The sequence below is a fragment of the Falco punctatus genome (assembly GCF_963210335.1).
Source record: "Falco punctatus genome assembly, chromosome: 10".
In the NCBI taxonomy this organism is placed as follows: Eukaryota; Metazoa; Chordata; class Aves; order Falconiformes; family Falconidae; genus Falco; species Falco punctatus.
In genome coordinates, this window is record NC_137590.1 from 15,220,795 (window position 1) to 15,247,741 (window position 26,947).

The 26,947-nt window shown below is 44.1% G+C and overlaps 1 protein-coding gene across 1 annotated transcript; it reads right to left on the reverse strand.

Moving 5' to 3' along the window:
* Positions 1-90: 90 nt before the first annotated feature.
* Positions 91-26,727, reverse strand: PRPF6 (pre-mRNA processing factor 6). The gene is made up of 21 exons (XM_080404008.1): positions 26,543-26,727; positions 25,491-25,659; positions 24,620-24,738; positions 22,778-22,856; positions 21,662-21,838; positions 20,660-20,815; positions 19,877-19,971; positions 18,991-19,147; positions 18,613-18,775; positions 15,624-15,742; positions 14,748-14,966; positions 13,007-13,129; positions 12,043-12,164; positions 10,734-10,872; positions 9,613-9,732; positions 8,185-8,361; positions 7,178-7,311; positions 6,577-6,668; positions 4,443-4,557; positions 2,279-2,405; positions 91-1,464 (listed from the first exon to the last, which is right to left on the reverse strand). The coding sequence occupies exons 1-21, from the start codon at positions 26,611-26,613 to the stop codon at positions 1,312-1,314; spliced, it is 2,826 nt and encodes a 941-aa protein (XP_080260134.1). The 5' UTR covers positions 26,614-26,727; the 3' UTR covers positions 91-1,311.
* Between the last annotated feature and the right edge of the window lie 220 nt (positions 26,728-26,947).

Here is a 26,947-nt window from a genome sequence, read left to right on the forward strand (position 1 = left end):
GCCTGATAAGTTCAAAGGTTTCTGCTATCAGACCCACTCTTCCCAGAGTCAAAGGGCAAGACCACATTATAAGAGAACATAAGGAAACAGAAAAAAAAACCCCAAGCTGTATTTTATACATACTAATGTCCAAACAAGTGATAAGAGGTTTTGACCTCCAACTAAATACATGATATAACGCACACACAGAGACCTGGATACTTTTGCTATATTCTAACACATAAGACATTAAGTTTCATTCAATAATCACAAGAAAGTCAAGTTTTTGGAGGTCAAAATAATACAGATCACAAGTGTAGAAAATTGAAGACAGCTTACAAAGGGTCCCGAACACAGAGCTTTTCCTCTCACTAATTTGCTTTTTCCACCTGTGCTTGAAAAGCATCATCCCAACTGAAAGCAGTTGCCACCATAAAAGTGCGCAGTCTCTCAATGACTCTAAATAAATGTTGTTTCTTCAAAAGGGCCTTCAGGGACCGCAGGATTTTGCCTTACTTCAAAATACCACTGCCTTTAGTGAAATCAGACACCTAAAAGAATAAGGTTATACTATATACATCTAAAAAATCAAGGAAAAAGTTTCTAAAAATATGCTCTTGAATTTCACAAAATGCTCCATCTGCTCAGGTTTGAGGAATACTTCTGAGTTGTGTTGCAGCCTGCCAGAAGACCAAGCTAAACCAGGCTTGTGGCAAAAAACTTAAAAAAAAAAAAAAAAAAAGAAGCGGGTAAAAAAAAAAGGGGGGGGGGGGATGGAAAGAGGGGCCAGCACAGCCCAGTCCTTCCCCTGGGCTGCTTGTCTTCCCCCAACAGAACTCCACTCGTCTCCTTCAAGGATGTTCAGTGAACTCAAACAGCAACAAACGAGATCTGCTGACAAGGAACCAGCACCAGACGGGCCAAACATGACAGAAACTGCACAAACGGGGACAGGACGGGAACACATGCTAGGGAAGAAACCAGAGGCACTGCCAGATACCAGAATTCATACAAGCACTAATTAAAGCTTGTATTTACAGGGGGGATTCAGGCATCAAAACGCCAGTGGAGCCCCACAAGACCGCTTGTCTCTCCTACATGACACCAGCAACAACGTTCAGAGGTGTTGCAGAAGCCGATGACCACGTTGTGTGAGCCAAGAGCACTATCGCTGGGAACAGAAGGAAGTGGCTTTTCTTTTTGGAAGATCTTTCATACCACCACCGACCTCCTGTCCTCCAAAATCTGTACCACCATAAGGGCGAACGCACCAAAAGCAGGTAAGCAGACAAGTCCTACAGAAATGATTAACGCAGCTGAAACCAGCACACTCTAGAAGGTATTTTTAAGCTTGGCTGCCACAAGCACAAGAATCTCTCCGATCTTTTTCTGCCAATTCTCTATGTCCTTGGAGACATCACACCAGAGCTCTCCGTGGCGAGGTTCGGCATTCTCACAGCGCTTCCTCACCTCTTCTTGTTGTTCCTATTAAGGAAGAGAAACGACAGTTTGCAAGTCTCTTTAATGCCCTGTTTGTTCCAGCACAGAGCCAAAATTTTAACAATTCCCTCGCCAATTCAAAACACTCTTCCAAAGCTTCTGGTGGGTTTTTTGGTTTGGTTTGTTGGTTTTTTGTTTGTTTTTTAAAGGCAGTACAGGAGCCTGAGTCAAAATTCAGAGGCAGCAGCTCTCCTGCCTTGCTGAACAAACTGGCCAAATTACAGTCAAGCAAGTTTTGACTACACCAGAGGAACTGCAGCAGAAGCTTCCTTTGCATTACCACCTGCAGGAGATCCGTCAAGTGAGAGGTCTCTCTGCAATCAGAAGGTAAACACTCCCATTATTTCAATATTATCAGGCAGTAAAAACTGCCATAAGGGATTAGAACAGACTGTTCCTCTGGCTGTGTTCACGTGCAACCTGTGCTTGACACTTGTGAAGAAACAGCACTAGTTACACAAACCCAGCACAGCAGTTACAAGAAAGTCACCTACAAGAAAGCTTGTATTTTACAGAAGAAAGATTTCACAGATTTTTGCACAAACTAGCATAACTGTGGACAGCAAAGCAGCCTGAAAGACAGATCGGCTAACGACAGAGCCTTGAAAGAGCCACCACACAGGCCTGCTCGTGCTCATTCATGACCAGGCACGACAGCCATAGCCTCATCTGAGCCACACAGGCAGCAGCAGCAGCATGCCCAGCCCAGCACCGCAGCCATCCCCAGGACCAGGTACCCAACACCAGCCAGAGATCCCTGCTGCCTTCCCCAGCTCCCTGCTCCCAGGGACCCACTCACCTCTGTGCCATGCTGGAGCTCAAATTTGTAGAAGAAAGCCCAGGCATCCCCCAGGTCTGAATCTATTTTCACTGTTCGGTGGAACCATTCTCTGGCCTTGGTTATTTTACGCTCACTCCAGAACAGCCTGTTGAGAAAAGCAAAAGTGAGTCAACAGTCTCTTTTTAGAGGAACGTGCCAACCTGCAAGCACTCCCAACTTAGAGGCTCTACAGATATCTCAATTCTTTGCTCTCCCAAGGAGGAAACAGCACAGCTTTTGTGGGCATCTGCTGACTGACCTTCCCCTGGGAAGGAAAGAGATCCAAGAGGACCAAAAAGACCATCCACCACCTCCTCTTCACTCTCCCCTAGTGAAGCAGGTGAACTTGGTGCCAGGAAGACACGGACAACCCTGAGCGGGGAAATATTACTCTCTGAGCCCAATCTTTGCTAACTCAATTGCTTAATTTTGCTGTTGCAGATTTGGTGTCTGAAGAGACAGGATCATATGCCCTCATCTCCTCCTCCTCCCGTTTATTATTTCAAGTTGATTTTAGCCTCTAACAACTAAATAACTTTGAAAAGGTGAAAATGGCATGCAGGTTCCTGGAGCCACAGTTGTGTGCAGGCACGCGTTCACATCCACAAAGCACAGTTTAGGGGAGCAGACCTAGCTTGTCAGCTCCACTTTCCGAGGAAAGGTGAGCACATAAGCTTCCACACTCAAATCTCATCCTGGCACCCAGCCTGGCTGCTGCCATTTCATAAAGGTACTCACGAATTCTGAAATCTCTCCCCAGTAATTAACCAGCTGAGTCAATAGACTCTTGGTTTCACTCCTTTGCAGTAAAGAGTTCATTTGAGCTAGTAAGGTCTTTATCAGATCAGACAGCCATCCCTCATAAAGAGCTTAGCCAGTCATAAAATTATACAGCTTATGTGATTGTTTTTAAGCCCTATAATACTCTTGATTGTTCCGTGTTAAATAAACTGTGATTTAAAAGAGCGCGAACAATGATAGCAGAGGCTTAACACCTGCAAGTAGTGGCCATTTTCAGCAACATATTTAACAAAAGTTTTTCACAGATGTGTGACACGATGGTATTACTGTACCTACATGCAAGTCATGATGGGAGGTGGAAGCTGTTTGTGTTGGGATTAGCTGCTAAATTCTCTGAGGCTGCACCAGAAGGGGCCTGGAAGCAGTTCCCATCAAGCAAAAGTTAACATTTTTCTCACTTGCTGCTAATGCTGAACAAGTCAGCTGTCATTATCTGGCAGAACCCAGTGTTGCAGTCACTGGAGTGTATCCTACAGTTTTCTTTGGCTTATAAAAAAAAGAGTTGTGAAAGAATTGGGCAACTGTTCAGGCAAAATGCCTCCTGCATTAACCACTTCTGGTATTCACAAAGGAAGAAAAGTAAGTTTGTTCCAATCATGACTGCTGTAGAGCTGTTCGCACATCAGATCAGGAAGGATGTGGTGTAAGTCAATTCTAACAGCAGTTTTTCATCACTGGAAGCCTCACAACTTGATCTAGACAAGACAACAATTCCTAGTAGATTATCTTTGCATTTCAGGGAAGCAAACTACAGTATGAGTGGTAGTCTGCATTCCAGGAAGGGCCACAATTGAAGAAAACTGACATAATAGAAATTCAGGAGGGGAGAAGAACATGACAGCACAGAATCTAGCTCAGGATTAAAAAAAATCTGATAGAATCTAGGACAGAGAGAAAAGATGAAGAATACACAGCCACATCAAAACTGAAAAATAACCAGCCAAAATTGTCCTTATTTTTACATATACTTAAAACATCCTAAAAATCTTAAATAAGCCTGGTTCACCTGAAAGCACACCAAAAACCCTTTCAAGGGACAGAAAGCCAGCCATTTGAGTGCCAATACCCAGCCCTGGAAAGGAACTCTGTGTGAATGTATTGTCTGTGCCGCAGTCCCAGACCCACCAGAACAGCCTGAGGGCAGGCTGACATCCCCTGCTTTGAATCAAGCGAGATATTTGCACAGTTACTAGGAGACAGCTTGAGAGCTGTTACTTGCTTTGGGGCTTATTAGAGCTGCTGCAGCCAGAATCACATGGTCGTGCTTGAGCGCAGTGTTTCACCATGGATGCAGCCACACAGAGAAATGGGTATTATTACTCCATCAAGCGCAGGAACTCACTTGGCCACAGCCAACAGGACATGTGGGTCATGTTCACACTTCTTGAGAGCGTCCACACTCTTGGTCTTTCGTTGCGGTCGCGCTTCAAGGAAAATTGCTTCTGACCACAGGATTCCTTCATCAAGTCAAGCAGGAAGATTGTTTAGCGTTTTTTCTGAGATTAACCCTCCCCAACACAAGCAGTGCTACTGCCCCCACCCCGGTGGTCATCTGTATCCCAGCCTCATCCCAGATCATTCTTTCTGCATGGATAACTCATTCAGTGCTCTGAATTTTTAGCTACATGCTGGACCTTCAGTTCTGAACGCCTCTGTACCATAACCCTCCTGCAGCTTCAGTGCTCCCCACACTGCTGTGCGCTAACCCACTGCAAGCAATTGAACAAGGGAGGGCAAATCAGCCTTTCAAAAATGAAAGATAACCATTTGTCTGAATGGCAAAACTGCAGTGGCAGAAGTCCCAGAAGATGCAGAGTACACCATCTGGAAGCAGTTTCGAGGGTGCCAGAGAGCACCAGTCTTATTGATGCTGGCTCTCCACACATACGATCAAGGACAACATAGGTCCAGGAAAGCCAGGTTTAATCCCCAGCTCCTTTCACCGCTGAAAGGAAGGAAGGAAATATGCTCAGGGGAGCATGAAATCTTCTGTTTCTCATGTCAGCCAGCCACACCTGCTGATCACTTCAAAGTAAAGCCTGAAAACTTGTGTCTGCCAGGACTCTATCAAAGTGCTCTAACTTCCTATAAACTGCCCCACAAGAATATACACAAGCGTTGATGACTACAGTGACAGATTGGAGCAGAACTCTCCTCTTCTTGCTCTTTATATATAGGGTCAAACCACATTTTCAGGCCCGCTGAGGACACAACCACCACTAGATTTCAGTTTTACTCTTCATGCTGCCTGTCTACATCAGTCATAAGCAAGCAGGAATCAATTCAGCAATCAATGGACTCAAGTCTCTAGTTTACATGACCGTAGGTGTCCAATAAGCTACTTTCTGCAGGCTTTTATTCTGGTTTGTAGAGCTTTAAGATAGAGTTGGAAGCGATTTTATTTAAACAAAAACTGAGATCCTGCTGCCCATTTCCATAGCAACAGGAAGATTCTGTAAAAAAGCCTGTGGTGGCAAACACTCATTAAGCATTAGGTCATTCACAAAACAAAGTAGGACTTGGGTGGTATTGCTTTGTTGACCCACTCACATGGTGAGCAGCTTGCAATGAGTTTATCATGTCATAAAAGTCACTTATTTCCAATTACTTCACAGGGACTTAAAGCAGCCACCAACTGAACACCTTTCAAAACCTACCCTGAAGGCAAGCTAGAAAGGCTTGCCCTGCAGCAGACCACTAAGTTTTATAGTTATGTGACACCTCTCGAAACATGTCAACACATTTAAATAATTGTCTTCCTGCAATTCCGTCAAAAAATAGGGAAGCATTATGCACTTTCTCCTCCCATCCCAAGAGGGAAATGCTTCCACTGCTGGTTAGAACCAACTGACCTATCAGCCTATTATAAGATTTATCAGCCTTTTCTTAAATGAGTTTAAATAGTCAAAACCCAGGACTACATATTTATGGTACATGATCCCCTAATCATGACCATAACCTGTGCTGGCAGCAAAATTCAGTTATTTAGCACACAGTTAGCAGTGCAACCAGCGTAGGCAAACCAACAAGAAGTCTCCTATAGCCAGCTGTACTCCAGTGAGACAGGGAAATACCCACTCTTTTCCCACTGAACTTCCTAACTACAAACACTCAAGAGTCTTTCTTCAATTTGAAACCTTGGCAGACTTCTACCAGTTTCAGCAAAAAGCCACCTGCATCCAAGATGCTTTCCCAGGAAACCTGGGAATAAACTGTGGACCACAGACCCAATAATATACCGGGTACTGCAGCAAAATGGAACGAGCACCAACCTGTGACCTCTCTGGTGTGAGACAGCACAAAGCAACTGGGAATATTCACAAAGATCCTCAACAACGTTTGCAGAAGGATGACTGACACCTCCCCAAAACACAGTATTTTAAGACATGGCTAGAAAGGACATCTTGGAAAAAGATAGCCCTTTTATCAGCTAGGCAAAACAACCATGTTTAAGATGGAAATGAGATCCAGCTCACCTGAATTGGGGCACTCTTGCAATGCCTTGGCCATCAAAGTATTTGCAATATTCTTTAGCCCAGCTCTGTACTCCAGTCGCACAGACTCCAACCTGTTAAGGAAGAAACTCAGTGATGATATTTATAACAACATACTCACTAGGCAGGAACAAACAGCAGGTCACACGAAGGTCACTAGAAATTGCAAACATCTGCTCATATTCTGAATACCTGTAGGTAACTGACATGTCAAACTTCTCCATATGAAAATAAACATGACCTTTACTCTGTAATTTTCTATATATATTCTCTATTTTTTATTCTATATCAAAAACAATCTAAGAAGGGACTATAACAGATGAAGAATCCTTGGGTTTTCATACTGTGTGCACTACAACTGTCAGTAAAGAAACAAGTCCCCGGCTCCTTAGAGTAGCTACATACTAGCCAGGATCACCAAAGCATTTCTGGTATTCAGAAGAAGTTGTTAGTCTAGAAGAAACTCTAGGATAGGCATGGTCATAAGTTCCACGTTCAAATGGCTGAAGATGATGTAAAATAGCTGGCCTGAAGAATGCATGGGCTTTGTAGCCCAAATTCAGTTCATCTCCACACAACTCACCAGAGATCTGGATTCTTTGGATTCTTGAGGCGAGACTTTTCCAAGATGGCTCTTGCTCTAGTCAACTGTCCAACTTTCTCCTCCAGCCTGGAGAGCAAAAGCCACAGGGGTATGGAATGGGGGCACTTCTTCAACTGTTTGGAAAAAAAAAAGAACTATGGTAATACAAGATTTTTATTTTTATTTTTCCAAATCTACGTAACACCTACAGAAAAGAACTTCCCTCCCTGCATCCTCCTGGAGAGCTTAGAAAAAGAGAGACAAAGTTGATTACATTGCTCAAATTTCTGGTTAGTCTTACAGCACAGAACAGTACCAGAGTCAAGTTTCCCCTCTATCCAGAACAGCTGAGTACATCAACTATGACTGAGCTATGCCAGTAGCAAGAGAAAGAATACATCTCCTTTAATAATACACCAAAAATTTGTGTTTCATCTGGAGATGGAAAGTTCTTAAGACACACCCAAACTACAGCAACAGAGTGCTCAGGGAACACAGTGCCTTTGAAGGCCGGGAAGTTATTAGGATAGGACACTGGCAGAAACCTGCTTCCACATTACCTTCATGGCTGACGACTTTCAGAACCATTTGTACCCAAGGACACCAATTACCATTTAAAAGAGACACGAGTGCTCTGTAGACCATCTCCTTTTACAGTGTGTATCTAAAAGCTCGTTCAGAGGCTTTTCTTTCAAGAGTTCTGCTTTTAGTCTTTACAGGTCTGAGAGGATTATTGTGAAATGCCTTTTTTTCCTACCAGTGAGGAGTCAAGCATACAGCAAACTCACTCAAGCAAGGAAGTGAATTTTGCACATAGATACTGGGTAAAAAAAATTCTTATTTCAAGGTCCTAATTTTTTTCGTTTACTTATTGTTTTAACCAATGACAGAGGACAGAAATAATTTCTTCGGTTAGTTTAGGACACAGCCCTCCCCATTTTGATTCGAAGAGAGACATCTCTCCACACCAGAAGCACAAAGCAAACTTGCAATAACATACAACTTACCCCTTGATTATAAGCCTCCCGTGCTTTCTCTACCAGCTCTTTTTGTTCTTCAATTTGTCCTTTCATCATCCACAGTTTGGGGAAGTCCTCATAGTGCTTCAGGGCTTCCTCACAAAGCTCCTGGGCCGCAGCAATGTTCCCAAGCACCCACTCTAACTTCACAGACTTCATGAAGACCTAAGAACAAACCAGAGCTGTTTAACACTAACAGCCACTGAAAGCCCATCAACACGGTGGGTTCCCACTTTCATACATTAGAATGTTATTGATTAGCTACAGTTTGAAATAAAATTGTAAAAAAAATAATATATAAATACCAGGGTTAAGTACCAGTGGAAACAGATAACAATGAGAAAGGTAAATGCAAATATTAAAGAAGCTGGAACAGCATGATCAACCTATATTTTATCAATTAGCAGAGAGTTGACATTTCTATAATATCTGTACAAAGAGCATAGCTTTAAGAGCAGAACCAATTAACAAATTTGAGCCTGCTTCATCAGTACAACCTGACCTCCTTAGATCCAAGCTACCAAGACCACCTGTTCTTACCTATGGCTTCCAGTCGCAGCTGCTGTCCTGCTAATTACAAACCGGTACACACACTTTTCTGCCCCCACATGCCTTTCTTTTGGCTACAGATGGGAATGACAGCTATGAGATATAAATTATAGACTGAAGGTTGTTTCACTACTCTCTGATCCCCATCCTCCCCATTCCCAAGTTCTCCCCCTCCATGACTTCGCCAGGGAGCCATGAAGTCTGAGACCAGAGCTGGAGCCCCAGCTGCCAGCTGGAGAGAAGCTGCCTGACTGACGCAAGATGAAGAGGACAGTTTAAAAGATCTATGATGAAGCACAAATTGGCAGGGGGAGGCAGGGCAGGGAATGGACATGACAGGGGATGGAGACCAAACCAGTTTTTCTTTGACTTGGACAAGTTAAAAATCGTTCAGTACAAACGGCTGAAAATCAGCAAAGTTTATCATACCAGATGTAACTCTCGAGATAAACACAAAGAGTGTAACTTTAAACAACAAACTCAACCAGAGCTCTCTTTAGCACAGCAACCCTAAGTGAGTCTTCTGTGAAAGTATTTTCTCTCTTTTTTCCAAGACATGCTTTTATGCAACATGAACATTATACAAACAGCTGTAAACTGGGAATTTCCTGACTTTTGCCATTTGTGTCATAAAAACTGAAACCCTTCACTTGATCCTAGCCTTTTTTTTCCCATCATGCCGTGATTTTGTGTCGCAATTTGCTGGAGAAGCGCTGCAGCAAAGCGGCCACATGCCTGCAAAAGGCAATGGCAGGGAGCCATGCGGTCAATCGCTAAGGCCGCAGAACTGAAGGAACTCCTCCTTCCGTCTCAGCTCCCCTGTGGCCAAGCGAGGTCTCAGCCTCTCCACCCTTCACACATCCTTACCCTTGCAGTGGGGGCACTGCTGCGAGCTTTTGCCAGCAGCCTCCTTGCTCTTTCATATTCATTGTTTTCTGACTCAAGCTTCACGGCAGCAAGCCAGATCTCCTCGCTGTTGGGGTTGGCCTGCAAGAACATAAAATGACAGACAAATGTATACAGTGAATCAACAGCAGATTTAATCCTTCGTTTGATCCAGATTAAAATTGAAATCAGAGCTTTGTCAATCCACAGTAGGATTTTTTTTCAGTTCAAGCTCCTCCCCATTTTCTTTGACCTTTGAAGTTGATAGAAATTCTCCAAAACAGATGCGCAACACAAAGATATATGCCAGTTTAGAAGTTGGATGCTTCTCAATTGTTGAAAAGCATTAATGCTTGATCTTCTGAACTTCCAGTTTAAATACCAAAAACATCATAGGGTCTGCCACAATGAGACCCTCATTATATTATCCCTGAGCAAAAAAAAAAAAAAAAAAAAAAGCTTGAATTCCCAACTGAGGTCTGTGAAAGCTCCTCCAGTAAAAGTCATTTCAGTGGCAACCATGTCAAGACATCTCCAGGACGGTAACAAAAAGCACCAAGCACCAAAAATTTAGGAAGTAAGTATCTTTCACCTTCCATCTCAGGACCTGCCATTTCTTTTGCTATCACTTAGCTTTCAAGCCTCGTTGCCAGTGTTAGAACTGTACCACTCTGCCCATCCTTTCAGCATCCAGCAGACAAGTCCACTCATTTAGCTGGGGATTAGCTGGTTTGGTCCAAAACTAAGTAATGCAGTAACCCAATTAATTAGGGCAGACCACTACCTTTTTTAGTCAGGAGACAGGCGACCCAAGACAAGCGGATTTTGATCCATGACTGCAGTTGGTGGGAGCCCTGGTAGCAAAATTAATGGTCCATGAACTCAGAAACTGGTGTGGTACTACTAAAAGAGTGGGAATACGCTCTTGCTTCCAGCCTGCTGCTATTTTACAGGAGAACATTTTGCCACAGAAGACAACCAAAGAACAGCGGAAGTCCTCATCATTTTGAAAGGCAGCAGGAATCAGGTGTTGACAGAAAAAGCCTACTCTGTATTCTTTACCAGTTGTACTTAACACCGTCACACAAGCCTAACATACCCACCTGGAAAGCCAGGGCCAAAATGCTTCTGGCTGCTGGCACATCTCCCGCCAACCACTTTGATTTGGCTCCCATGAGCCAGAGCACTTCTGCTTTGGGACAGTGAGCAACAGCTCTCTGCAAAAGAGCCTCCAAGGATTCCCTGAGACAAGAAAGAGCAAGTTACAATCACCCGAAATAATGCCAAAGACAAGCTCTCACACACCATTTCCACTATCACTCAATGTTATAAATATTGTTGCAAAGTCCAACGTTGTAAACCTTGATAAGTTGCTTCATAACAAGGAAAGGGTGGGGTCTTTTTTCACAAGGGTTCTGAAATCAGCACTCCACAAACGGCTCATTGTTCAGACACCTTTCTTTGATAGCCTCTGCGGAAAGACCCTGTGCACAAACAGCTCATCTGTCTTGGAAAGAGTTGTTCTTCCTAAAAAACCTTAGTAGAAACTGAGACAGGAAGGTTTTCAGAATTATTAGATGAAGCTGGCTTGATCTTACTGAAATTTTTTTCCTTCTCTGGAAAACACACTTTTCAGGCAGAACAAGGGGATTAAAAGCCAGCCACCACTGGGAAAAACAGGAGAAAAACATCAAAAATGAGACATACTTGTTAAAAAAAAAAAAAAACAGAAGGGGCTGAATGAGGCAGAACTCAGCATCTGCACTCACTTCCACACTGCAGTCTTGTTGGCTCCAATAAGTACGACTCCACGTGTTTAAGCGGTCTATTGCATTGTTTGCTTTATACTAAACTTTGGACAGAAAGTTTCAGACGTGTAAAGCTTTATGAATAAACTTTTAAAAAAAAAAAAAAAAAAGGCCTGAGCTGTGACAGTATAACATTAATCTTAATTAAGAATGTGATACACATTCACAGTATATTCAATCAGAAAATGCCAGAGATGCTCGGCCAGCTGCAGCGATGAAGTAGTTCATCTATGAAAAATAAACACGTGCTGTATTTCTAGGTGATTTGTATTCCCAACTTTTTCTAGAAATGTCTTCACAAAGACAACTATCCCTACCTTGCCTACTCACAGCTATTTTTACCAAGTAATCCCTGCTGCCAAAAAACTTTTTATGACTTCATAAAAGCAAAAGATGTTCAGACCACAACAATAACGAAGAAGGTCAGACCTGCAAACAATGCCAGCAAGTTTCCACCAGCTGAACTAACTCTGCACGTGCAACACACCGCTTCAGGGGTCATCGGCCTTTTCTTTCAAGGCCATCTAGCTTTCCTCCCTCCCCCCGTCTCTCACCTGGTAAGAAGGATGAAGCCCTTCACCCAAGGATTATGCAGCACACATACCTTGTTCCATGATTCTTTTCAAAGTATGCTGCTCGCAGCCACACGCTTTTCTTGCTCGGGAAAACTTGCAAGGCATAAGCATAAATTGCTCGGGCACACTCCAGAGCATTATGAGCCACACACTATGGAAAACCAGATCGGAACTAAGTCAGTTTAGAATTGCATTGAAATCAAGTGCAAGAAAGAACTGCACATGCATAATTCAACACAGAACTCTCAATAATACATGCATTGGGGCATTATATATAACAGAACAGTTGCTATCAGCTTTTTAAAAGGAAGCAAGGAAGAACTTTTCGTGTGTACCTCTATCAGAGCGCAAGTATCACTGGCCTTTCAGTGGGACTGACACACACAGCTTGAAACATCACCAAGGCGTTGTAAAGGCTCTCATGTTTGCACTTGGGGTTTTACAGGCAAAACTATAAGCGTCACAGCATATGCCCCCTACTGCTGTAAACCCAATTCAAGGCCAGTGAAGTGGACATTTCTCATGCTGAAATATAATTTAATTTTTAGTGCGTGTTCAAACTACTCCCCTAAAGCAAAGAAAGCCTGGTAAAACTTTTACCCACTCCACTGTCCAGTCTTGAATTAACTCCTGAGCTACAATATTTATGCCTTTAAACTTAACTCCCAGTTCCTTTAACCAGACCTCAATCTCTGTTGATGTCACACACATACACAAAGAAAAAAACCACACCAAAACCAGCAAACTATCTATCACAGTAACATTTTGTTTAGTAAAAATTCAAATCTGAAAAAAGGTCTAAAATACAATAACCTCCTGAGAGGCAGATAGGCAAAATGCAAGCAGGTGTTGTGGGAATCATATCCACTTTCACTGACAAAAAAAGCATAATTTCCCAGGCTCCAGTTCAACTTCCCCTAATTAAAAAAAAAACAAACCAAAAACAACAAACCACCACCATATAACAAAAACCGTCATCACAGCTGGACATACACTGTCTGCGTCTTCCATCCAGGTATGTTTCCGATCTTCTTCCTCAATCCCAATCCCAATCACAGCTCGCATGATTGCTTGGCATGTGGCCACACTTCCAGCTTTATCACATTCCTCAGCATCCTAGAAACAAGAGTAAAGCTCTGCTCATTTTGACAACTCAGCACATGAAGTTAGATCCTGCAACAGCAACTCCTCACGCACAGAGACATTGCGGGTCACTGCCACATTAAAAGTATCTTATTACTCAAACATATCTTGACACTAACCAGTGAGCCTACACCCACAAGGAAGGTACACAGAATCAATCAGAAGTTGGTTAAGAAACAGAGCATGTTAATTGCATCCACTGAAAAGGAGTAAGTGTGACAATGCATGACCTTTCCAGCGTGAAACGTCTCCCCTTACAGCCCTACTGACCTGCCCTGGGTTGGGCCAGACAGGGACCTGGCCAATAAAGAAATGCAGAAGGTGAATAAAAAAAAATGCAGGTGAGAAGAAAGAATTGTAACATTAAAACTACTGACCTCCTTTCAGCTTTGAGTTGATTCTTAAGTCTCAATAAGGGCTAACCAATAACTGAATTGAAATGAATACACCCTCAGCCAGTGCTAAGGGAAAGGTGCAAAGGCGCTCTCACCAGAGCGTATGTGGAAAAGTGGAGTTTTCTAACATACAAAGCTTTCAGAAAGCCAAGCATGTCTTGCTTAAACTTGTTAAAGACCTCTGATCAGATAACAGAAATGGAATAGTTCTCTACTGAAAAGGAATTTGAGAAGACAACGATGCAGAGGCTGTGGTTGGGGGTGCGGTGGGTTTAAACAGAACTTGAAATTAACCTTTGTTTTACTGCTCTAAAGAAAATTATAATTCTTTGAGATGTTAACAAGAATATCTGTTTAATACAAATACTTTGTTCATTATCAATACTCTCTTAAGCAGTGTGTCAAGAAGATTTTGCTGCCTTGACCCACTAAGTGATTTTAGAAGTAAACTGGTTTAAAGACTTATGCTTAAACAAAACACAGTACATATTCAGGAGGGAAAAGGTTCTTGGAACCTCAACATCAAGCCATTTAGATGGTCTTTGAAGTGTCCTACTAAATTCAAGAAACTCAAGCACCATAGCTTTTGAATGTGATCAAACCACTGGAAACCCCTACACATTTCTGCAACTTTTCTAGTACAAAACATCCAAAATATGATGACCTGGGACGAACCTGCACAGAGGTTGCGTTTTGTAGATGTGAGTGGACAACACAGTTCCACGCGTCAGCTGTGACTACTTTGTACAGCCTCAGGACTACAAGCCAATACAGGGCTAGCAGAGCATTTCCTGCCTGCTGCACATGCAGTATTTGTATTGACTTACAACGCTACCTGACAATGACTTCTTGGGCAAACAGATACCTTTTAAGCCAAGAGACACATGCAAAAAATCCTTCACTGAAGGCTTAAAGCCTCTGTCCTACTTAAGGCAGCCTGTCTTCATCTTGAAGACAGTTATCTTCAAAGACAAAAGTGAACCAGATATTCCTCAGCTCATGCAAAGTTACCCCAGTGTATCACTTACGGCCTTGACTCTACTCAGCTGTTTAGTTTCACCTCTTGTATCTTCACCAGGATCTCCACTGATAAGCCTAGAGTAAAATTACTCTACCCTAAAATATCTACCATCAGCGGTCTTCAAAACAGAACCTGAAGAGTCCATCTGGGTCTCTAACCAAGATCAAGCAAATACCTGTATCCATTGCTCTCTGTTGATTTCCACACCGTTAGCCCTAAGAGATGTGATGGCTCTGTCAATGATTTTCTCCACCATCTGGGTGTTTCCATTGGCTTCCTCCAGTTTGGCAGCAGTAATCCAGATGTGACGATCTGTTGGAATATTCTCACGGGCTTTGTTAAGGACTTTACGAGCATTCTCGTACGTCTCCAGTCTTGCCAGCGCAAGCCACAGCTGCAGGGCAACAAAAGATGCATTTCAGATTAGAGCAAGGAGATGACAACGCCGCCCTATGGCAGTGTTGCCCCAAAGAGATAAGCAGCTTTATGTTGTTTGCTTCTGCTTGGCAACTGTCCTCAAGTAGTATAAGCAGGCTGCAGAATACCAACAGAGAAATAGAATAGAAATAGCCTACTACTGCCCTTAAAGCTTAACCCTAATCATCTCAAGATAAGTCCGTTTGCTGGGCTCCTGCACTCACATTTTTCTGTTCACATCGCTTTTCAAACAGCTGAACAGAACACTCTGGCTCAGTGTTTTAGAAACAAGCAACTTTGGTTTAGATTCCCCAGGCTGTATCTGTGCTTGTTTTCACAATCATTGAGGCGCTAAACAGAACACGAACATGGCTAAGTGGCTACAACTGGCACAGCAGCACACCGGCATCACTAATGTAACAATTACACAGGAAAATGAGGCACATAATGACAACCAGATAATTAACTCCGGAGAAAAAAGGGCAGTCCACTACCCATCACACCCTTCTCACTGGGGCATAAAGTGTGTGGTACAACTCACACTGCACTCACCCTGCCTTTTGTCTTCAAAGCTCTACTGCCAACCTAAAGTGGTGTGTAGGGGGTTGCTTTATTTTACTTTTTGAAAACTTACTTCAACGCTTGTCGGACAGCACTCCACAGCCCGACTCAGCATGATCCTGGCATCCTCAGGTTCTTCTAACTCCACAGCTGCTTTCCACAAACGCACTGAATTTGGAACATGCTCAAGAGCTAGAGAGGCAAAACAATTATGTCAGTCATGACAAAGCAGTTTTCCAAAGAGAGCTGGATTTTTTAAAGAGGACGTAGTAAAGGTTTTGTCCTGCTACAGATGAAATTTCTTGAAAGAGAGAAGGGAGGGAACTATACTTATTATCTCTTCCCTCAACAAGAGAACTTAAAATCAGAAAATAAAAAACCTACTTAATCAAAAACAGGTTTGGAGAGCCAAGAGCTTTTTCCCTGTACAAGCTGTAATTGCATCCTCTTCAGTAAAACACCTAGCTGAACAAAGCCTCCAGTCTCAACAAATAAGCACAAGTAGGATCTTCAAATTGGATAGCCTAATCACACTGGGTCTCCCTTTATAAAAAAGGGAGCATCTTCAACACTAATTAATACCACAACCTTGCCCCTTAGATGTTGAAACTGTCCCTTCACAATTGAGTTTTCCCATAGGCATCTCCTGACAGCTTAACAGACAGCTTCCCAAAAAGTTATTGGCCCGCTACGCAAAAATAAAACAGAACGATGCACAAAAGCTCAAAGGCATTGCTGACACTAGCACCCTAAGCCACTGAACCCAAAGTGTTTTTTCAGCAATCCACCATGGGCTCCACCCAATTAAGAGTCTAATTAAGCATCCTTAATCTTGTCCAAGAGTTAGCTGCTCCTGGTAGAAACTGTATCCTCTGCAGACTGTCCTCCATGTGCTGTCTGAAACATTAACATCTCAACAACTTTTCTCAGCCTGTCTCCTCATAACCTCCTATCTTGAAGATACACTGAGAAACTAAGGGAGGTTTCTTATTCTTTTGTCACTACAACTTACGCCACAGATGACTAGCATTAGCTGCACTGCAGTGTTAGTTTCACTGTTTCCATGGTGATTGTACACAAACGCACTATAGCGAGAGAGGACTGAGCACATCCTTTGTCAATAAAGCAAGCATAACTGCAGGACCACAGAAACGGGTGGGAAGAGGGATCTAAATCTATTCAGAAACTTAGCTAGGCTGCTAGGCACAGCTGATCCTTTCAAAGGCAGAGGCACACCGCTGAGCCTCAACTTCAGAGCACATCCCAGTTCTACAGAAACACACACATTTACAGTGTGCACTGAGGATTCAGGCATTAACCGTTTCCCCTAGAGTCTGCAGCAGCAGATCTTTCTGAAGAATTTAAGTGAACAGTATCAGCCTGCAAGAGCTGAAAGCGTCACTCAGCAGGACAGACCCTGTTTTCATAGATAAAGCATTCCGTTTTTACACCTCAAAATGCATTTTAAACACAGCTTACTGGCTCTCCAGTCAGAGAGGTTTTCAAAACTCCACAGGTTCTGCAGGACGTTAGGAATGCACACAGCCAGCAGACGAGAGACATTCTGAAAGACCACACTTCAGTGACGTTACTTGACAGTTAGTCTTTTTTAATTTAGGAGAAATAATGGGCTAAACTGCCACTTATCTTAAGACTGGATGTACAAACAGCTCCAAGCACAGCATTACTAATGTTCCCCACATAGCAGAGGAGCACAGTGAAGCTATTAACAGGCAGAAATAGCAAAGAAAACCATAAATCATGTTCCATTCCACTAACAGCTTTGTATCAGAGGTAGGTGGCTCTAAAAACTGAAGCAAGATGTTCTTCTCTTCACAAACACCATGTTTAAAGCAAAACTCAGTACTTAATGTATAAGTCACCGCTTTCACACAAGATGCTCTCCTGCCTGAGCTGGACTCAGAAATCTATTTCTGCTAATGTGAAAATGTTTTTCTTTTCAGCATCTATTATTGTTCTCGAGAAGGACAAACAGTGTCACAGGAGCCACACTTCAAAGCATGCTGCACTGCTTAGCCAATACACATTAAAACAACTACTGAATAGTTAATGTCTGAACTTCTACAGCTTCAAACCCAGGAACCTTTAAGTGCCTTTCATCCATATGCAGTAAGAGGTCATTTCACCAGAGATGTGCAATTTTACATGCAATAGTAAGAGGCAGAAGGCAATTTACTTCCTTTGAAGCCAAGCCATTCAATACTGGAGACTGCTTCACAATGATTTAGTAAACATATTAAATCCAGACCCTTCTCCCCGTCTAGCTTAAAGTCAGGACACATAATTGGTAGAATTCAAAAGTCATGAAACATCTAACCTCTACTGATACAGGCACAGTAAATTCAAGTAATAAAAGAATTAATACTATAAACAAGTGAGGAAGAACTGGGTTCAGAACAACACAACAAACTGCTGTAAGAGATTGTTTGGAAAAAGTAATTCCACAAAAGAGGAAAATCTCCAAGTCCAACACAACAGAGGGTGCAAGGATTTAGATGAGCAACACAGAAAATAGCTGTTTGTTAAGAACACAGAACTCGCTACACTAAAGCAAACCCCAATGCCCACCAGGCTCAATGATATGAGAACCCCAAGGTCTCTAAAGCTCCTCCATCAGGCATCACTGTGCTCTCTAACGGGTTACAGACAAGCTGGAACTCAAAGTCCAGTATCTTTGCCAAAATTTATCACAAGCTGACAGTTAAAACACCCTTCTCTCCTTAGAGCATCATTTTTTAATTGCTTTCATCTACCTATCTAACTTCGATCGAGTTGGAATTGTTTTTGGTAAGTGAAAGGTCATTTTGCAACGACTCGGTAACAGCAGCTTTCTGCCAAAGGATGTTTTAAAACACTACAACAGCTCTAGCCTTTGACTCAACAGCAGCAAGTTCCATCATTAAGGCACACATTATTACAACCGTATTTTCACCAAGGAAGCAAAAAAAAAAAGCCAACCACTTAAACTTATGGACATATCTTGAACAAAGCAATACAGAGGGAGACTCAGACTTGCTCCCTGACCCTGCAGAAACTCTCACCTTTCCTAAGGACACGTTTCTTTGCACGGATATCTGTCTCCAGCTCTGCTGCTCTTATATAGATTCGGACAGATTGTGGAAGGTGGCGGACAGCTTGGGCCACAACAGCCTTGGCTGTATCCCCAGGCTGAAGCCGAGCAGCTTCTAACCAAACATCTTCACTCTGTTAGAAAAAAGAAGAAAAAATCTTCCTTTACATCAAAACAAGAATTTAAAATTGGAGCTTCTAGCTACATATGTGTTCTTTTAAGACTGCAGGCAGTGAAGCTGTATCAGATATAGCCTGATAAAGGCTTAACAGAGAGATGACGCTGCTCGTAACCACCACCTTTTCCTGCCATCCTGCAAGGATCAGCAGGGAAGCAAAGCAATTCTGACCTTGGGGCACATCTCCGTTCCTTTCATGATGAGATTTCGAGCCACTTGCAGTTTGCCAGTGACCTCCTCCAGTCGGGCTGATGCTATCCAGGCTGGCGGATGATGAGGATTGGTCTCTCGTACAGATTTCAGGAGCAAACGAGCTTTCTTGATATCACTAAAGGAGAAGAAAAGACAAGCAGGAAATTTTTCAGCATGCTAGCAAACAGTTCTCCTGAATCATTGTTTTATAGGCAGTTCCTCACAGCCGCACTCAGATGCACAGTAACTGCGACTTCCAATACTTCCACACTGGTGATGCAAATCACATACTACCAAAACAAGCTTACAAACATACCCTAACACAGCGAGATGATGGCAAAAAAACATCAAAGTACTTAAGTAAGATTCTTAGAAATTATAGCTGGGCGCTTGCAGGTGGAAGCTGATAAGCACAAGCACTGATTTAAGTCAAGCATGAGCACCAACATTTGCACGTATTGCTTTGCCTTAAATGGCAATTCTTTATGAAACAGGTGCCAAACTTCAGGTTAAAGAGCTTTCCAAAGGTCATCAATCAAGCCTAAATTAGCAGTACACAGGTACAATTAAGCAGGTTACCTCCTGGCTGGCAGACAGTCACACACTGCCATCACTCTGGCATGTTAGTGCAAGGATAGAACAGAAACAATCCCCACAGCTGATGCATCCAGGTCAGATGCTAAATAGATCTGTGCAGAGACTATACCAGAACTCATGTTAAAAGGATTCATCCTGAAAAATTCAGCTTGCATCTTTTACAAATTAAATGCTAGCTGAAAGCCACCCGCTCAGACAGATTTCCATTTATATGCAGGATCACAGCCATTACTAAGAGGATAAATCAGTTAATCCTTCTTAAACTTACTTGATATCTCCTCCATGTGTGGGAATCATCGAATTCAAGTCTGTCAAGTATCCTTTCGGGTCCACTACAGTCTGGCCACTCACAGAGTCGGACACCTGGGAAAGACAAGTCAGCCCTACTGAAATTACCATCCCCAGCCCCACAGTCTGCCTGTGTGCACTGAAGACTGGAAAAGACACTGCAGCTGTACAAGAAACCTAGACATCCATCTGTTATCAAAACCAAGGAAGGAGGAAACAAAGCCTTGCTTATTAGCTTTTTTCTGCTTCTAAAATACATGATATTAATAATTCAGTACCACTGAAAACCCAGAGAACAATCAGCTTGGCTTTCGGTCACCAAAAGGTCTTACAGCCTTGCCAGCTGAAGCCCATCTTTTTAGTTGAAACCAGATTTAGATGAGAAAAATCAATGAAACAGAAGTCAACAACAATTTAAGAGTAGTATTTTTCAGCATTTTGTCCTGCATCTCTACACAGGATAGAAGAGGTGCTTCTCTTGGTAAAACTACCAGTGCTGTTTGCCTGAAGTCCACCTCCAGTATAACACGGCAGTCTGTTCTCCCGTAATGACCAAGACTTCCAGGGACACACTGATTTCTCCGGAAATTCTATTAGTGCAAAGGGCATAAGATTTGGGGAGGAGTACAAAGTTATTTCACAGCTGAGCTGTTTCTTCTAGCAGCCAAGAGAATTAAAGATTTTCTAAACCCAGGTTTTAAACAGCAGCACACCACCAACCCCAGTTACACCTGTGACAGACCCTGTCTTCCCACATCCTTACCTGGCTTAGCCTCATATCCATCAAGGTGTTCCTGGCTTGGCCAATCTTCCTCATATCCAATTCACCCGTCCCAGGTGTCATTAAGCCTGGTGTCATTCCTCCTGGGTATGGAGTATTCAAGCCCCCTGGATATGGAGTATTCAATCCACCAAATTGCTAAAAACAAGAGCAAGAGAAACACATTCCTAAAACCTCTTCTGAGAGCTCAGAAATAATTCAGGCTGTTGGCTGACCTGCTCTTCTCTTGTGGCTACAGGACAGAGATGCTAAAACCCCCATAGATGCTTCTGAAACAGTGGCTTCCCTGAATCACAACACATTACTCATACAGGTTTTGCAAACCTGGGGGTAATTATTCAAGTTAGTAAGTCAGTGAAATAAGTAATCAGAAAGTCAAAAACTTGAGCACAAGCACCTAAACCTAGCACATTTAAACAAGAGTATCTACAAACAAGTCCCATGGATGTCTGGTGCCACTTCAGGGCCACTCAGTTTCTCCTATAACTCTATGACTATAGGAGCCTCAAGTCATGTAGCAACAAGATAAATTACTGAATTTTCAGTTGAGTGTAAGGCAAATTATTTTTAATGCAACTGCTCCAGGGTTGAACCAACAATTAGGTAAAACAACTTTATTTTCTCTTCCGTTTTTGCAAAATGTTGTTATAACAGAAACTGATGTTGGTTGCACTCACCAACACTCATTATCACCATTCTACAGCCAGAAAAAAGGAAAAGAAACACATTCTTCCATTTCTAACACGAGAACCAGGCTCTGCCTGCCTATCCTCAAGTTTTCTCTGGCAATGGGTGCGCATTGAAAGACTCCAGCAGCACAGGACTTTAACATCCAGTCATTCCTTTGACAGACACGTGAACGACACCAAGTTTTTCAGCCAAGTACCTCTTTTTCCAAATCCCACTTACGACTGCACTGTTTACCCTCCATCTCTAACCATAAAGTACGGATCACATCTCCATCAGCTTTGCTTTTGTACTCACTGTCTGGCGTGGGTCCACAGAAGTGTGATTCTCCCCTGACTGTAAATGCTTTGCAAAAAAGCTGTCGGGTACAGGAGTCAGCTTCTCATAACGGGGGTTCCTCTGACGCTTGTTCCTGGCATCACCAACTTCTGGAATACTCAGCCACTCTTCTTCCGTGACCTCTGCTAGCTTCCGCTATTCAAACAGAAGTTGTCATCATTATTTGCTGTAGAAATTTTTTTCTTCTTAATTGCTCTAATTCCTTCCCCCTTGAAAGATTTAAAGATCAAGTAAACACTTAAAGATCAAAGGTCATACATTTTTTTCTAATCCAATGCACAAAAGAATTAGACACATTTAATTAGAATTGGGTTTTAGTCCAGACTGAGATTCCAAATCAATTTTGTTATTAAGTTCAGTGCTGCAAATATTCAGATTAATCTCAGTGCCTGCAGCACTGAGTGGTTTATTACTAATCACTAGACAATACATTTTATTCAAAAGCAGATTTAGGGTCCAAAGATCCTGCTCAGCTACGACTCCAATGCCAACAAGTTATCAGTCCCTCAAAGACTGAAGCGTAGCACCTTCTCAAGAACTGATGTGAAATCACAATAAAGCACAAAACAAAAGCCTAGTATCAAAATTTGCATGAATTTCACTACCTTGTGTATCCACAAGAAAAGTGCTCAACAGGCAGAATCACTGTGCTCTCCCATATCCCTACAAAGTAGCTTCTAAACACCCACTTCCACCAACCAAGTGCCGCTCTGAATGCCGCCATCAGTAGAGGAAATATTGCTTTATCACTTACTGCAGATTAAAAAGCTGCTGTATCACTTACTTTAAATCAACAATACCACTTATACTGTCTGTAACTGTGCAGCTGTAACAGACTGGAAATTATTGTACTGTAGTACTTGAGAAAGCTTCAAACCAAGAAGAGGTTCTGCACCACTAGCTGCCAGCTTCACATCCATTTACTTCTTTTTCCAACAGAAAGTAATTCTACTTTGGAGAATAACAAAGTACTTCTTTGCTAACACACAAAATCTGAGCAAAGGAATGCAGAATATACATCCACCTCTAATATGTCACAAAGCTAGAGTCACATTTCAGACATTTTTTCCTTACTTTCAAGTCCGAGAACTGCTGCTGAATTTTGGGTCGCTCCATACGGTATTTTTCTATTTCCTCTTTTTCTCGTTGTTCCCTTAGGAAAAGGAGTACTGAGGTTATGCTCAAAGTAACACTCAGCAAGTCTTTAAAACAAAGTGTTGATATTACAGAAAAATATGTCTGATCAGAGCTAAGGCATATGAAAAAAAGCATTTGTTCCAAGCCTAGGTTATCAACATTATGACAGAGATGTCTTACCAAATAAGACAGCATTATAGAGTTCTAGTGGGTTTGCATGGCAAGGGTTTGGTAGAGGGGAGGGCTACAGGGGTGGCTTCTGTGAGAAGCTGCTAGAAGCTTCCCCTGTGTGTGACAGGCTCCCAGACAGACCCGCCGTTGGCCAAGGCCAAGCTCATCAGCGACAGCAGCAGGGCCTCTGTGACAACGTATTTAAGAAGGGGGGAGGGGGGGAAATGTCTGTGCAACAACTGCAGCTGGAGAGAGGAGTGAGAGTATGTGAGAGAACTCTGCAGACACCCAGGGCAGGGCAGGAGGAGGCAGCAGGGGCTCCAGGCGCCAGGGCAGAGATTCCCCGGCAGCCCGTGATGAAGCCCACGGCGAGGCAGGCTGTGGCCCCCAGCCCACGGAGCCCATGGGAGAGCAGATCCCCCACCGCAGCCCACGGAGGCCCCCACACTGGTGGTGCAAGGGGTGCCCGACAGAGGCTGTGAGCCCACAGGAAGCCCATGTTGGAGCAGCTCCTGGCAGGACCTGTGGCTCTGTGGAGAGAGAAGCCCAGGCTGGAGGAGGTTTGCTGGCAGAATCTGTGGCCCTGCAGGGGACCCAGGCTGGAGCAGGCTGTTCCTGAAGGATGGCACCCATGGAAGGGAACAGAGTTGGAACAGTTCATGAGGAACTGCAGCCTGTGGAAAGGACTCATCTTGGAGAAGTTCATGGAGAACTATATCCCATGGGAGGGACCCCAAACTGGAGCAGGGGAAGAGTGTGAGGAGGAAGGAGCAGCAGAAATCACATGTGATGAACTGACCGTAGCCCCCATTCCCTGTTCCCTTGTGCCATTCAAGGGGAGGAAGCAGAGAAAATACAGGAATGAAGTTGAGCCTGGGAAGAAGTGAGGGGTGAGGGGAAGAATTTTTTTTTTCAAGTTTTGCTTTTAGTTCTCATTATTCTAGTCTGATTTGGCTGGTGATAAATTAAACTAATTTCCCTAAGTCAAGTCAGTTTTGCCCTTAACAGTAATTGCTGAGTGATCCCCCTGTCCTTACCTCGACCCATGAGCCTCCCCTGTCTAGTTGAAGAGGAGAGTGACAGAGCAGCTTTGGTGGGCACCTGGCATCCAGCCAGCATCAAACCACAACAGTGCAAAAACAGATGTCTCCAACCAAGTCAACTTCAGTCTTTAATCTCCTCTTACCTGTAGACCAGGTTAAGCAGTTTAACAAGTTCGCTAACACCTGTTTATAAGACACCTTAATTACATGACTCTCCTAACAATTACAATTGTGTGGAATCATTAGAAAATTTCCAGCGTGCTGTGCAGTATGTGATGGGTCAAAACCAGCCACTCAGCATCTCCCCACATCACCTTAAGGAACTACAGTAAAGCAATTAAATCACACCAACTTTCAGATCAAGTTGTGCAAAATACTGGTCATCCTCAAAACTTGGAGCCACAGGATCAAAGGTATGGTATTAAACCAAATAAAAACTGTGAACCCTTCTGAAAATGCACCCAGTAGACAAGGACAAAATCTGAACTGGAAAATGGAAGAGGTAGAGGAAAACTAAAACATGAACTAACCAGAGAACACCCTATGCTGGTGTAATTTATCCTACCTTCTTTCTTTTCTGCGTTCATCCATCCTCTTATCCAAAGCTGCATAAATAGCATCTGCTTCCTCATCATCTTTTTCATAGGGACCACTTGAGAACAGGCTCCCAGCATACCCATTGAACTAAGAATTTGGAGAAAGGGGAAAAAAAAAAAAGGGGAAAAAAAAAAGCAGTACCCTCAGTTGAAAGCTCCAGTTATGTTCCCGCTACAGCCAGCGGCCACTCAGAACAATGAAAATGCACAAGCAGGCTATTTCTAACAACACTGCATCAGACTAACACAGCCCTAAATACAAGCAGCTTTCTTCTACCACCCCTAGTATTTATTCTCCCACGCCATTTCAAAAGCAAAATTACTTCTATGAAGCAACAAATGGGATCCCAGTATAGAAACACCATTTTCTTCCATTAACACTTTTTTTAAACTACTGAAAGCAAACAAAAAGCATAGCACAACATTTATCTAACCAAAGTAGGATTTAAACACACTATGCAGACCACATAAAGACAAATATATGTCAAAGCACAAGAGCTTAGATTTCATTTGTGCAGAATAAAAAAAAAATACATCCTCCAAAGTACTCAAACTAATATTTAATTTACGGATGTCTTCCCAAGACTTTCAGGGATCCATACAGATAATCAAACCACAATAAGCAGACCAATCCCACAACAAAAATCTGCAAGCACTACGCCATAATGTATAGCGTGGTCTCAATAAAAATAAGTAAAAACAAAGAGCTTCTAGCAAACTATAGGAAATTCTGGTCTTGAAACCTCAGCTAATAGAGGGTTTCACAGCAAGAGAGCAGGGAGCTAAGAACTCCTCTTCCACTTAGGAAAAACATCTCCAGGATGATGAAAAACTCATCACCTCATCATAATTGGTGTCGTTCAAATCTTCATCGTCATCATCAGCCGTCTGATTCTTTTTCATTTGATCCCCAACAGTCCTCTTCCCTGGTGGAGCATGGCGATCATCCACAGGGTCGTTGGCATCACGTGCAGGGCCAATATCAGAGCGGGTGGTAAAACCTGTGGCTCTGTGTTGATAGACCAGTAGCAGCTATTTAGCACGCAGCAACCCCACCGTTTGTTACACAGACGGTCTGTCAAAATTCTTACTTACAACAGACAACAAAAATCCCCAATCTTCTGTGAGAAAAGCATCAGCCAGATCCCATCCCTAACATTCATAAAGCCTGGGTGAAAAAACCCTGTCTTTTTCTAGAAAGAACTTTATCTACAAAGACTATAATCACGCAGCTCACTGCTCTACCATCCATCTTACAGCAAGATGTGCCTTCTCTTCTAAGCGGTGCCTCTCAGTTAGTCACGGTAAGGAGCTGACCCCGCAGGCTGTAAGGCACGGCAGGCTGGGGATCTGGCGTGTCAGGACCCCACGGTCGGGTGCCCAACGCTCCCCAGGGCCCAGCCGGTAGGACCACCCCAACCTAAGGGCACGAACGCCCCAGTGCAGGACAAACACAACTCACACCCTGCAAAGGGCAACTGCTGGTGCCCACCCACCACCAAAACCTGCCTCTCGCCATTCCAGCAGAAACGCCCCCAGATTTAACGATCTTTCAGCGAGCCCCGTGTACACACACGCTTCCCAGATGAGGAGGCACACAGCCCTTCCCAGCCGGCGGCGTCCCGAGCACCCAGGAACTCGTGCCCAGTGCGCACCGACACACGCACCCGCCCACCCAAAGAGCGGCCGGGAGCCGTCCCGCAGAGATAACCCCCGACCGGGGCCCGCGGCCTGCCCCGAGGGGGTGATGCACACCGGCCAGGCAGGCGGCGGCGGGCGGCCCGGGAGGGGCAGCGCCGAGGCCGGGGCCCGGGGGAAGGCCGAGGCCGGGGGCCCGGGGGAAGGCCGAGGCCGGGCCCGCGCAGGCCTGGGGGAGCCGAGCGGCGCCTCACCCGCGGCCCAGCCCCGGCACGTAGCCCAGGGGTGCGGGCATGCCCAGGAACGGCTTCTTCTTCTTGTTCATGGCGGCGGCAGCGAGACGAGGCCGGGCCGGGGCGATGGAACGCAACTAGGGAGCTGCGGTGGCGACGGGGGCGACGGTGCGGGGGCAGGGCAATGCAGCGGGGCGGGGCTACCGTGGCGGGCAGCGCGGCACTTCCGCCCCGCGGGGAGCAGAGCGCCCCCTGGCGCCGCGGCGGGCCCAGGCGGGAAGGAGGGGGCGATGCGCGGGCAGGCCCGCCGGGACGCACGCGCACCGCGCGCGGGACGCACGCTCCCGTGCCCCGCGTGCGCGCCGCGTGCCTCCGTGCTCGTGGGCACGTGCTTGCGTGCACGTACCCCGTGCATCTGCACGCATG